General features: G+C 39.5%; 1 protein-coding gene across 3 annotated transcripts; it reads right to left on the reverse strand.

The window, feature by feature from the left end:
• Window positions 1-1,183: 1,183 nt before the first annotated feature.
• c16h10orf88 (chromosome 16 C10orf88 homolog) lies at window positions 1,184-12,938 on the reverse strand. Of its 3 annotated transcripts, none has more exons than XM_078413557.1 (6): window positions 12,766-12,938; window positions 9,950-10,150; window positions 9,507-9,579; window positions 9,219-9,425; window positions 6,543-7,045; window positions 1,184-5,653 (listed from the first exon to the last, which is right to left on the reverse strand). In XM_078413557.1, exons 1-6 carry the CDS (start codon window positions 12,915-12,917, stop codon window positions 5,425-5,427), a joined length of 1,365 nt encoding a protein of 454 aa, XP_078269683.1. In that variant the 5' UTR covers window positions 12,918-12,938; the 3' UTR covers window positions 1,184-5,424. The 3 variants fall into 3 exon arrangements, with proteins under 3 accessions (XP_078269683.1, XP_078269682.1, XP_078269684.1); XM_078413556.1 differs by having other exon boundaries at window positions 6,543-7,048; XM_078413558.1 differs by lacking the exon at window positions 12,766-12,938 and adding an exon at window positions 10,674-11,772 and having other exon boundaries at window positions 6,543-7,048.
• Between the last annotated feature and the right edge of the window lie 377 nt (window positions 12,939-13,315).

The following is a 13,315-nucleotide window of genomic DNA, read 5'->3' on the forward strand; positions in this document are numbered from 1 at the left end:
GGATCAGTGCTAAGACCTTGTGTTTTTAATCTATATAAATATAAATAAATGACTGATGAAAACATAAGTGGTCTGATTAGAAAGCTAATTTATCCAATTAGGATTCCTTCTCTTTCCACAGGAAATAAATGGTAACTTCATTTATTCCAACACCATGAAACTTTCATCAAAGAAATTGGTTGCAAATCACCACCCAGCATTACAGTTCAATGTAGGATGTGAATTGCAACAGAATGGAGTCATTAAAGCTATCAACTGGACCGATGATGAATTGCTTCTGAACAGATCAGTGTCTAGCAAGTTTGACTTCAGGATGACATTTTATGACTCTGCATCATTTAACTTTTCAGTGCTAGATAAATACTTATACCTAGAGCAGGACATATTTGTGCAAATTAGTCTTCACGGCTCAGAAACAAATCTAGTAATATTTGTGGATACATGTACAGCATCTCGCCATTCCTTTGACTGGGCCTATGTGCTGATCAAGAATGGGTAAGAAATACTAATTACAATGCACACTTAAGGATTGAAAAAATGTGTTAGTAAAACTCCTTGATTCCTCCAAAGGTACTTACAATTTTAACGGGATGAAACAATTTCCTAAAACATTTTGTTAGGAGTGGTCAGAGGAAAAGAACATAAAAACATTGACATGAGATGAGGTGGTTTAAAACTGAAGTAAGCTTTATATATTATGGCTATGTGACATGTATTAACAATGTGTAATAAAAGCATGGGGAAAGGAGGGAGGAGAGATATAGGTTTCATTTTGTAATTGTGAAATTAACTACATTTAAATATAATTTTTAATGTTGTAAATATTTCTACGTGTCAAAGGGATTTAGGAATGTTTATAAACTTAGCTTTGACATTCAGCAAAACTGGGGTTAGCTATCAAAGTTTTCAGGAAGATTTCAGAGGCACAATTTCTTCATTGCATCACTGACACTCCTGCCAGTGCTCAGGCCTTGTTGCTGGAGACTAGTGGTTTGTCTAAAAAGTCGTTAAGATATGGCATGTCTATCATCAGTGTTGGGTGATCATGGATAGCAATTGCACATAGGCAGTATTGTCTTGTCAATATATTTTTCTTTGTGAAGCCAAAAAGTCTCACAAATTGCCAAACAATTAATTTATTAATGATAAAACATTGTTTTTTTATTTGTTCATGGTTTCTGAATATCTTATTAAAATGCTTTGTTGCAGGTGTGTGGAGGAAGAAACATACATTAAATACTCTTCACCATCCAAAAATATCGCAAGATTTCAGTTCAAGCCATTTCACGTCCTGCAGGTTGTTCCTTCAGTTTTCCTCCGTTGCAAAATTATTGTTTGTAAATCTTCAAATCCTTCTTCTCGTTGTAAATTGGGTTGTATTTCCAAAGAAAAGAAAGATACCATTTCCTCAGACGAATTTGTCGTTTTGGGTTCCATCCAGTTGGCAAATTGATCCAGCTAGGATCTAAGCATTCAACTTATGCAGGTAGACTTACCTTTTCTGTATTTACGTCCTCTAAGAGTATAACTGTTTGAGAGAGTTTGCATAATAATGATAATATTTAGTGTTTTATTTTGCCCCTATGGCACATATGGCCTAACAAGTATGTTTTCAAAATACTTTGGACACCTGCCTAAAGGAGACAAAGCTACCCATTGATGCAGTCATTCAGCCAATGTTGCTGGTTTGGTCTTTTCCATACTTACAGTAATGGTGATAAAGCTCAGAAAACAGCAAAAATATCAATACTAGAAATTATAACGCTACCCTCTATTAAACATCATTCAGAAAGAGGACTTAAAATTTGAAATTTACAGCAATTATATGACAAAGTTAAAATAAGGAGCATTTCATTTATAAAATATCACTCCCATTGATGAGATCAAATTAAGCAAAATTTAGCTAAGTAATTTCACTCAAAGCTTTGAATGAGAAAATACGTAACACATAAGATATGGCTCTACATAACATAACACATAAGATATGGCTTTGCCTTCTGTTCGCTTATTTCCCAAAGCATGTTGGTGTGTTGTCCAACTTAAATATTTTAATTTATTGAAAAATTAACAATTGCTGTTTGAAGACATTGTATGAACGAAATGTAAAACATGACAGAAATTGATGAAAAAAGTTAGAATAACATCTTCAAACAGTACAATTTATCGCTGCGTGAATTAATACACATGTAACGATTCCAATTTACTTACATAGAGTCGTAGTGATACTGCGTGGACACAGGCGCATTGGCCCAACTTGGCCACACCGGCCAACATGTCCCAGCTACCATAGTCCCACCTGCCTGCGTTTGGTCCATATCTCTACAAACCTGTCTTATCCATGTACCTGTCTAACTGTACCCCAAGCATTAGGATAATCCCTGCCTCCTCTGACAGCTTATTCCGTACACCCACCACCTTTTGTGCGAAAATGTTATCCATTAGGTTCCTATGAAATCTTTTCCCCTTAACCTTAATTCACCTACTCTGGGCATGAGACCCAATCTATTCCTCTCATGATTTTATACACCTCTGTAAGATCATCTCTCATCTACCTGCACTCCAAGGAATTGAGTCTCAGTGTACTCACCCTCTCCCTATAGCGCAAACCCTCTAGTCCTGGCAACATCCTCGTAAATCTTCTCTGTACCCTCTCTAGCTTGACATCTTTCCTATAACATGGTGCTCAGAACTGCACACAATACTCTACCAATGTCTTATACAACTGCACTATGACCTCCCAACTTCTATAGTCAATACTCTGACTCATGAAGGCCAATGTGCCAAAACCCTTTTTGACCACCCTATGTACCTGCACCAGCACTCCTAGATCCCTTTGCTCTACAAAACTCCCCAGAGCCCTACCATTCGCTCTATAGATCCTGCCCATGTTAGACTTCCCAATATGCAATACCTCACATTTCTCTGTATTAAATTCCATCAACCATTCCTCAGCCCAGCTGGGAAGATTAAATGAATTTTACCTCTCTTCCCAAATAGGACCAAAGTAAACTCACCCATTAAAATTGATGTATTTGTGGGATAAATTCTCGCTGAATTTACACGAAACGATAAGCACACATTTCATAGAGCAGTACATGTCAGAAATTCTGTGTTCATCACATTTCAAAAAGTGCAAATGAAAATAAGATGTGGAGCATTAAACACAAAAGCATAAAATATAAATAAGTATACAATATGTAAATTGAAAAACCCTAGAGCCAGATGGCTGGATCCAGTGGAAGGGAAAACCAGGCATTGATCTTCCTTGGATGGGGATTCCCCTATCAACCCTATTACCAGCAGGGCTCTGTGCCCCAACAGTAATTTTGTGACCATTCTTTCCACAGTATCTGTACCTGACAGATTTCAACCATTCTTTTTACGGTTAGGATACCTGATTGAACAATACAGCCTTTCCACTGACTTCTGGGTGGCCTTGTCAGTTCTTGCTTAATAGATTGACTGTTCCTTCCGTGGAAATCAATTTGAATACTTTGTATTACATGATAACATTTTTCCCTTACATTCAGCTTAAGGGAAAATCCATATATTTAGCATATTTAAAATAGTTTATTTACAATTAACAAATGTGGACTAATGAGCCTATTCAATGCTTTGGTACAATATGGTAGCAAGAAAATACATTCTATGTTATACAAGGTCTTTATAAATAGTTATGCATGGATATTCTGCATATATATATATAAATGAATATCCATCTCACTAAACCAACTTCTGAAACTCAAGTATTTTATCATTGTACGGGGATGCAAATTCAAAATTTTATATCCAGCTGAAACCCTACAATATCAAGATCAGAATCACATTGCCATATTAAACATCCCTGCTCTCAATCACCAAAATACACAAGATCCACTGTAGCAACTTATTAAATGCTTCTTAGATGCAACTTATTAAATGCTTCTTAGATGCAATATCCTTGATTTCTACCATCAGGGAGGTCAAGACCACAGGGATATAAAGAGCACCCTCAAGCACTATCTAGGTCAGATTGCAATAGGCTATTGTTGGCAAAGGTTATGACTCCAATTGCCTGAGACCTGCTCAGGCAGACTCTCTTTAACTGACAAATCAGGCATCATGTGCAATTAAAGCATCCTTCCACTTAAGTTGACTGCGTCTTCTCCATGCCGAACTTGAGTTTTAGGAGAAAACTGCAATCGCATTAAGACTACTTGATACTGTTTAGTAGCATTAGATGTTAATTGGTGACATTTAATGGTGACATTTAATGCCGCATGCACATGGGACTGAGCGAGAAAATCACTAATTCCCAATCCGCAAGCTGTCCATTTTCTTTAATGAATTTAGTTCATATAAATTCATTTGCATAGGGGACTATACAATAGAATTAAGGCCAATACCTTTTTCCAATAACCCTTGCACTTTCCACCTTATGGTTAGATTTTAATAACGCTTACTATATTCAATTTTATTAAAAATATTGGTATTATTTAATGATTGCAAATAGGATACGAACTAAGTCAACTCTAGATTTAATCACACCATTTTTTAGGTTTGGTAATAAATGGCAATGATGGGTCTAAAACCACAAATGAATGCTGAACATGAGGAAATTTGAATGCAACTTTTTAATTTAACGTGAGGTGTGCTAAAATATGCCGGTCTTTCTACTGCAACTATCCAAAAATGCAGTGGAATAGATAAGGATCAATTTCAAATCGACACAAGGATATCACTAATGTCATAAAATCATTGATATGGATTAAATTAATGCTCAAAGTTATTATACTAGTTTGCAAACATTAAGTCTTTTTTGTACTTGTTACAATTTTAATACATCAATTTTTTACAGCAATGCTGTTTTAATTGTATTTGCTGAAACTGTGGAAGTTTGCAATAAAATTGAATTGTCAACCGTTTTTCTGTGAATCATGTGTACATGTAGATGGACCATATAATTTCTCCCATCAATCTGTATAAACCAAGCTCCCAAATGTGAATGGTCTTTAGGATTTATCCATTAACAACTAGAATTAGCCTTTTATAAATCTTAAAGGCAGACTGTCAGGTTAAGAAAAAGAACATATGTACGATTGAATTAGCTGGGTTAACTAGCATGAAATAATGTGTATATGTCGCTCATGGAAAAACACATCAACAATGAGTTTAATGTAGAAACAAAGAACTGCAGATGCTGATTCATACACAAAAAGACACAAAGAGCTAGAATAACTCAGCAGATCAAGCAGCATCACTGGAGAACATGGATAGGTGATGTTTCGGCTCGAACCCTTCTTCAGCCAAGTTTAATCTGCTTGAACTTTAAATACTATGGCCCAAGTAATGTTGCTTAAATACCCCAACAGTAATTGTTAAATTTAATGTTTCTCAAAACTATCCCTGTTTCACAGTTGTGTTTTGAATGGGATGAAAAAATATTTAAACATCCCCATTTGTTAAGAAGGCATCACGTTCAATTTCTTTTGTTGCAGTCCTTTTCACACCAGCATTCTCAATCAGTTTGGTGAGTGAAACAAACTTTTTATCAAGGTCATCTTGCAATATGTTTATTCGGTGATCAATATAATCCTTAAGTCTTTGTTCTATTAACTCCATATGTTCAGTGATATGCTTTTCCAATTCAATACGAAATGTCTGTTGGTACAGCCTGTGAAGGAAGGGAGCAACATAAAATCTAGCCCATAGGTTCTTAGAATATAACATTTTTTTCAAAAAAGATAAATTTCCAGAACTGTCCACAATTAAAAAACAAATAGGTTTGGCATGTGCACACTTTGGGACAATAAATCATCAAAAACAGCAAGGTGCAGGATCTATGAACATTAGATGCACAAATTATTCATTTACAATAAATTATTAGCCTTTGATTCGTAACTCCCCCATGCCATTGTTTGTGGACAGGTCAGGAGCTAGAATGTAAAACATTGCAAAGATCGTGCTTCAAAAATATATTTAGCAATATCATATCACAATCGGCAGATACCACCTTGTGGACATGTATCTGAACATTCAGATCCTGCATTAAATTTGATTTGTCTCATTTTTGTAATTCCCCATGGCCTCCATGTCTTATCCCACTACAATCCCACTATAATATGAAACACTGTCATCATCATCATCTGTATGATGATGATGATGAACATCATCAAGAACATCATCAGTAGTTATGATCCATTTATAGATGAACAATATAATGTAACGTGCAAGTAAACCTGAACAGCATTAGTTTCAATTGCACTGCCCAGATTCAAATGCAGTATTTCCACTCAAAATTATGTCATCAATTAAAACACCAGAAAGCAGTTTTGGGATCTGTGCTAAGTTATGACTATATGAATAAGGTACTATCGAAACCCCCCCCTCGGCCATGTAGTAATAAACATCATACATAGAATGGTTAAAGATTTACCTAACAATAGGAAGAAAGAACTGAAAGCTAACCAAACCCTGAGCAGCAAATTTTCATGAAGTACTTTGTGCCAGTATTCAAACTCCATTTCTGTGTAAGACATCCACAAAATGATTAGAAAGCTTACCTGCCACAGGTTCCATCCTCTGCTGCTACATCGTGTTTAACAGCTTTAGTTTTTTCTCCAATGCGAAGTTCGTTCACTTGGCTGCACAAATTCCGAAGAAAGGGCAGCATGTCAGAATTAAAGCTGTTTTGTTCCCCATTGCTTTGTTTGCACAAATAAGTTGATACAAGCTCTTGCAAATCTCCTCCAGCAAACTTCTGTTCATCTGCATCTCTTGCGCTAGCTTCAGAATCATACTCTGTTTTCTTATCATTTATTCCAGTGGCCAAGTTTGAGGCATCTCTTGTTTCTGTAGACTCACCATTCAATATAAATATTTCTTCTGACCCCTTAGTTTCTTCCATTTGTGAAATGGATATTGGGTTAGTTTCAATACATTCATGAGAAGATACTCCTTCCTCAGACAGTCCGGTTGTCTGAGATGAACCAATTACTTTTCCAATTTCTGTCAAATTTCTTGTACCAAAGATTCCCTGGAACAATCCTCCTATTGCAGCTTGGTTCTGCTAAAAGAACAGAACACAGGATTACAAACCTCAGCAAAGATGTAAAAATCTGTACATTTAAGATTATAATATAATAAGCAATAGGCCACCTTCTCTGCTATTCATCAAGATCATAGTTGATCTCCTGCCTCAGCTCCACCTTTTTGCTCTACCCTTCACATCTCTTGATTCTTTTACATCCAGAAATCCATCTGTGTTTGAATGAACTCAATGACTGAACCTCCATAGCCCTCAGAAAATGAGAATTACAAACAAATCACCATCTTCCGAGTTAAGAAATTTCTCATGCCAGTCCTTATTCTGAGGCAGAGATTCTCTATCGAATTCAGGAAAGCGTCAGCCATTTGATCCAAGTATGACTAGTGTAAATTCGATGAGATTAACCTCACCTTCATTGAAACTCTGGAGAATGCATGTCTCATCGACTCAAGAGGTTCTCCCAACATTCCAGAAACCGATCTGGTGGATCTTTACTACCCTCTCTATGGCAGGTACACCTATTTTAACCTATATAGACTAAGATTGCACATGACACTCCAAGAATGGTCCCGAGTATATATAATAGTAGTAAGATATCTGTATTCATATCCTCTCATCAGCAAGCATTCCATTGCTTTCCTAAATGCTTGCTGCACCTGGATTAAGCTTTCAGTGACTGGTGTTCAAGAACATCCAGATCCCTAGGAAATAAACATTTCTCAATATGTCCCTATTTAAAAAACATTGTTTTTCTGTGTTTGCAGACTTTTTCAGCAAATATTGCATCTGCCAAGTGGTCATCCACGAGAAATTAAGTCCTACTCAACAGCCGCTTGTTGCCTTTTTACAGACTTCTCCCAATTAAGAATCCCACCTAGCTTTGCATCAACCAAGTTAAAAACATGTTTAGTCCTCTTCTGTACCCATGTCACATTCTGCTGACCCAAGAACGGACTATTTATTCCGACTTTTTGATTTGTCTATTAACCAACTCTCAATCCAACCCAGTATATTTCCACCAATTTCACGTAGTTAAGCTTTGTTGACCAACATCCTGCTGGGATCCTTACTAAAACTCTTATTAAAATCTAAATATCCCATAACAAGTTGCCACTTTTGCTTCTCTAATAACATTCTCAAAAGAACTCCGAGAGTCAAACATGATTTCCTTTACATAAATCTAAGCCAACTTTGCTCAGTCCTGTTGTCCTTTTCTAAGCGTTCTGTAATTACGCCCTCTATTACGTAAAGCATTTTACGTAATAAAGGATGTTACGTGCACGAGTGAATGTTTGCTTTCCCAAACTGCCCAAGAAGGTGATGAGAATGAAAGAATAAGTATATTTCAAATCCAGGATGTTGTGTTACATGTAGAGGGCAGGTGATGGCATTTCTTTGCACGGGTTGCCTTTGCCCCTCTTGGGCATACAGATTGCAGGCTTTGGAAGGTACTTTTGTAGAAGTCTATGCAAGTAATTGCAATCCATTTTGTAGATGGTCCACAGTGCTGTAAGATATCAATGTTTTTTTATAAATGTCAATCCATTGGGCTCCTGCATTTGAATGGTCTAATTAAGCTTCTGATCAATGATTCCCAGAATGATAGGAACTGGGCACTGTTAAAACCACTGAATAATAACCCATTAGACTTTCCCTAAGGAGATTGATTTTATTTTTTATATTAACATATTACTTTATTTTAATGAACCCAACCCCAAGTACTTTTTTGCATCCAGGTCAGTGAATCATTTTAGCCCAAAACCTGCTTGAGAGTTAGAGAAGAAATTATGGGAGAAGGCCAAATTGGATTATCACTCCATCTTCTGGCTCAATATGGTTCGGAAGTATCGACTTTGTCTTTATCACAGTCAAGGTTAAAAAAGTCTTGGAGGCATCTCCTTCCACAGCTGTTTAACATTCCACTACTGTTCATGACTAAATGTGACAGGACTGCAGAGCTTTAATAGTCAGATTATTTAGGTCATTTAATGCTTGCTGCAATTGGTGTTTAAGTGTGTTTTGCTCCTGGCATTGATGGATGGAGAAAGCCAAGAAACAGTTAGGAAATCTTTAAAAATATTTTATTGCAAAAATTCAAGTCTTGCAATTCCTATGTTTTAAAATAACCTACCTAAAATGAAAACATATTTTTTTATTCAACACTTTAGAGTGATCTATGTGTTTAATTCACCTTTTGTTGAAACTGGACCATGTTCAAGAGTTGCTGAGCTCCAGGTGACAGCTTTGTTCCCATTGAATCCATCATTGTCTGAACTCGCTGCAAGTTGATGTTTTTTCCTAATGGAGAAATGCCCCTTGAAATACCAATTGAAGCATGCCTTATGCCCAGTAATATTTTACCAATTTGTACTTTCGCCTTTCCACCTAAAGAAAGCAACTAAGAAACAAACATTAATCAGAAGATTCCCAGATGAAAAGATGCCAAATATATGATAAATACTATTTCTCAACATTTTACCTTTAGTTCACATGATGAACTCGGAAATTCCAATTTAAAATACTTCTTAAATAAGACAATCTGCTCGTGGCCACTGAAAGAGAATTAAAGCATTCAATTATCCAAATGCCTTTCAATCTTAAAGGATTAATCTAAAATATGTTCTTCAACCTGAACATTGAGTTTGGGGATTAAATATATAAGATAGAACATAGAACAGTGCCACACGGAAACAGGCCATTTAGCCACCAATGTTTGTGCCGAACTTGATACAAAATAAACTAATCTCATCTGCCTGCATATTACCCATGTCCCTCCATTCCTTGCATATCCATGTGCCCATATAAAAATTTGTTAAACACCACAATCTTGTCTGTCTTCACCACCATGCAAGCACTCACCACCCTCTGTGTAAAAACAAACGCCCCTCTCATCTTAATAAATGTATAGTAAAACAATACTACCTGTTTATTTGTGAATGATCTAGTCTTTGGCCATGGCAGGTTCCACAGTACTCTTCATCGGTGTAAACTTCCATTGTTTTTGCTTCACTAACTACTTCTACAAAGATTATCTCAACAAGCTGCTTAGAACACTGAAGATACAGCAAACATGGAGTTTCCACGGTGTTGGTTTGAGGTCTTTCCAAGATAACTGGTTCTGTACTGAAGCAGAACAAGAATGCACAATAAGTCATTTCTGAGACAAGCAAAATATGTTTTCAAAATCTTAAAATTGTCACAATTTATTTTTATCCTTTCTTATACTTCTAGTGAACGTTTCTTATACTTCTAGTAAAACACGCTGCAGTTTCCATTAAAAAATGGAATCTCTTATTGTTCATTGGTTAATATTTTCCAGATACTGGCACTATTCAAATTACATAATACATGTTCAGATCGAAGGTATTTATTCACAAAATGCTGGAGTAACTCAGCAGGTCAGGCAGCATCTCAGGAGAAGGAATGGGTGACGTTTCGGGTCGAGACCCTTCTTCAGACTGATGTCAGGGGGGCGGGACAAAGGAAGGATATAGGTGGAGACAGGAAGACAGTGGGAGATCTGGGAAGGGGGAGGGGAAGAGAGGGACAGAGGAACTATCTAAAGTTGGAGAAGTCAATGTTCATACCGCTGGGCTGCAAGCTGCCCAGGCGAAACAGCACCTCATATCCCGCGGCCCGGACTCACCACCTGCGGCGCTGGCTGCCTGCGGATGCTGCGGGAGCGGCTGCGACTCGTCTCCGGAGGCTCCGGCGCGGGCCGCGTGGACGTTGGAAGCCCGCAGGCCTCTGGGTGGGGGCCGACATCGGGAGCTCCGGCAGAGGCAGCGTGTTCGCCCGCCCCGAATCGCGGGGCTTGGGTCGGCCCGCCGCGGACCTTTCACCGTCCGGCGTGGCCTGGAATAGGCCGCAGACCTTTCACCGCCCAGCGGGCGCTCCAATGTCGGGAGCCCCAACCGCCCCGACGTGACAAGTTCAACAGCCTAACCTCGGGAGAAGACGGCAGGGAAGAGAAAAGACATTCTGGCCTTCCATCAGTGAGAAGGGACTGGAGGAGACTCACTGTGATGGATGTTTCTTTTGTTTGGTGTTAGTGTATGATTGTATGTGTTATTACATTTTTATTGATTATTTTTATTGGTCTTAATGTTTCAACTGCGGGTAATGTTTCATTTCACTACACATTTATGTGTATGTGACAAATAAACGACTATTGACTATTGACCTTCGATTTGTACCAGCATCTGCAGTTATTTTCTTATAATACATGTTCAGTACACGTAGATCACAACTTCATAGAAACTGAATTAATGCTTACATCACATATCAAAATATGTAAACATATAGATTTTGTAGCATAAAACACAAAGTGCAACTTATCAGGTCAGGCAGCATCAGTGGAGGGAATAGATGGACAATGTTTTGGGTTGGAATCCTTCTTCACAGACTGTAGAGAGGGGGGGAGTGACTGGAAAGGAAAGGTGGGGGAAGAACAAAGCCTGGCAAGTGAAAGGTTCGTACAGGTGATGGTGGTTTGACTGTTCATCTTCATGTAGTAGAGAGTTGAGTATTTTATTGTCATATGTCCCAGATAGAACAATGAAATTCTTACTTGCAGCAGCACAACAGAATATGTAAACATGGTACACTGTAAACAATATAATAAACGAGAGAAAAAAGTTCTGTGTGTGTATATACATACTCACAAATGCAGAGTATATATATACTAGTATAGTTGTGTGTTTTTTGTGTGTAGCATGTGTGTGTGTATATATACTCTGTATTTATGAGTATGTATATACACACAGAACTTTATATACATATATATATACACATATATATACACGCACACACATGCTACACACAAAAAAAACACAACTATACTAGTTACTATTAACTAGTATACTAGTAACACAACTAGTATAGCTGTGGATTAAGTTTTGGCCAAGTTTCAATTCACGATATCTTCTGTGCAAACCAGTTTTGCTTCATTCATAACAAAACTACACCGATCAGCATTAGACTGTTAAGGACACCAGACACACAGCACATCAAATCACTGCAGAATATGTCTGAAGATCACAAACCCAACAGTAATGTTTACTTTGGCTACTGGATCAAAAATATAATGGGTCACCCAATTAGCCACACATGCGAGTGACCGACAGGGTCAGCAGTGGCCCATAGAGCGATTATTCCACTAATTTGGCATCAGAAGTCGCCACTAGGGATATCATTGCAACCCCCCACACTGGCACCACTCGGTGTCAGCTGAGCGGATCACCTTACAGGTGTTGCTCGCATCACGGGTGTGGGGAAATTGGAGCCAAAATCAGAGCAGCCTCTACACAATTATTGGCAGCGAGGCGTCTCTGAGCGGCTTGAGATTTTTTTCCTGCAGAATTTGGGGAACATTTTACAGTTAGCAGTGGCCGGGGAATCAGGCGCGCTGCAAAAACAGTACCGGCGCCCTTTAGTACCGGCGCGCAGGCTGGGGGAGCGCCGGCCGCCCGGGGGGAAGAGAAGGGCCGCCGGGAGGGGGGGTAAAGCGGGGCCGGGAGGGGGGGTAAAGCGGGGCCGGGAGGGGGGGTAAAGCGGGGCCGCTGCCGGGGGTAAAGTAGGGCCGCTGCCGGGGTAAGGCGGGGCCGCTGCCGGGGGTAAAGTAGGGCCGCTGCCGGAGGTAAAACAGGGCCGCTGCCGGGGAAAAGTAGGGCCGCTGCCGGGGTAAAGTAGGGCCGCTGCCGGGGTAAAGTAGGGCCGCTGCCGGGGTAAAGTATTACCGAAGCGGGCTCTCCCCGCCAGCACCGCCCTCCGAGCTGTCGGCCGCCGCCACCACCAGTCTCAGCACCTCCCGCAGCCCCCCCTTGCCGCACTTCCAGGCGGCCCTGGCGCACACGACGGCCGCCGAGCCGCTGCCAGGCCCCGGCTCCATGCCGCTCGTCTGTCCCGCGGTCGCTCTCTCCGCCCCCCCCCCCCGCCCGTCGCCAGGCGACGCTCCTGCAACCCGCCGCGTGCGCATGCGCGGGTCCGGGCTGGGGCAGGGCCTACCAAAGGTACTAGAGGAACAAGATGGACCACTCCGTCGAAATCGCCTGTACTGAAATGAAGTACGCAAAAGGCCGCCATTTTAGTAAGCAAAACCCGCCGAACGCTGCCTGTCGCAACCCTGTATATCTCACACACAAAATTATGTCAATCTTACCATGAATGACAGAAATAAAAAGGGTTATCCTTGTTTATGAAGTTCATTTTTGAATTATGTAAAATTGAAAGGGGTTGGCGCAATATACTGCTAACCCACAAATGAGTCGTTATGAGATATTCACATTT

Source organism: Rhinoraja longicauda, chromosome 16, assembly GCF_053455715.1.
Source record: "Rhinoraja longicauda isolate Sanriku21f chromosome 16, sRhiLon1.1, whole genome shotgun sequence".
Lineage (NCBI taxonomy): Eukaryota > Metazoa > Chordata > Chondrichthyes > Rajiformes > Arhynchobatidae > Rhinoraja > Rhinoraja longicauda.

What these genes read in the sequence shown, in the direction of transcription:
- c16h10orf88 (XM_078413556.1), bottom strand. Translation starts at nt 12,917, where the DNA reads ATGGAGCCGGGGCCTGGCAGCGGCTCGGCGGCCGTCGTGTGCGCCAGG. An exon ending in GATCATTCACAAATAAACAG is followed by an intron (nt 9,580 to 9,949) that starts GTAGTATTGTTT and finishes ATTCTCTTTCAG; the next exon opens with TGGCCACGAGCAGATTGTCT. An exon ending in GTTCATCATGTGAACTAAAG is followed by an intron (nt 9,426 to 9,506) that starts GTAAAATGTTGA and finishes TTTGTTTCTTAG; the next exon opens with TTGCTTTCTTTAGGTGGAAA.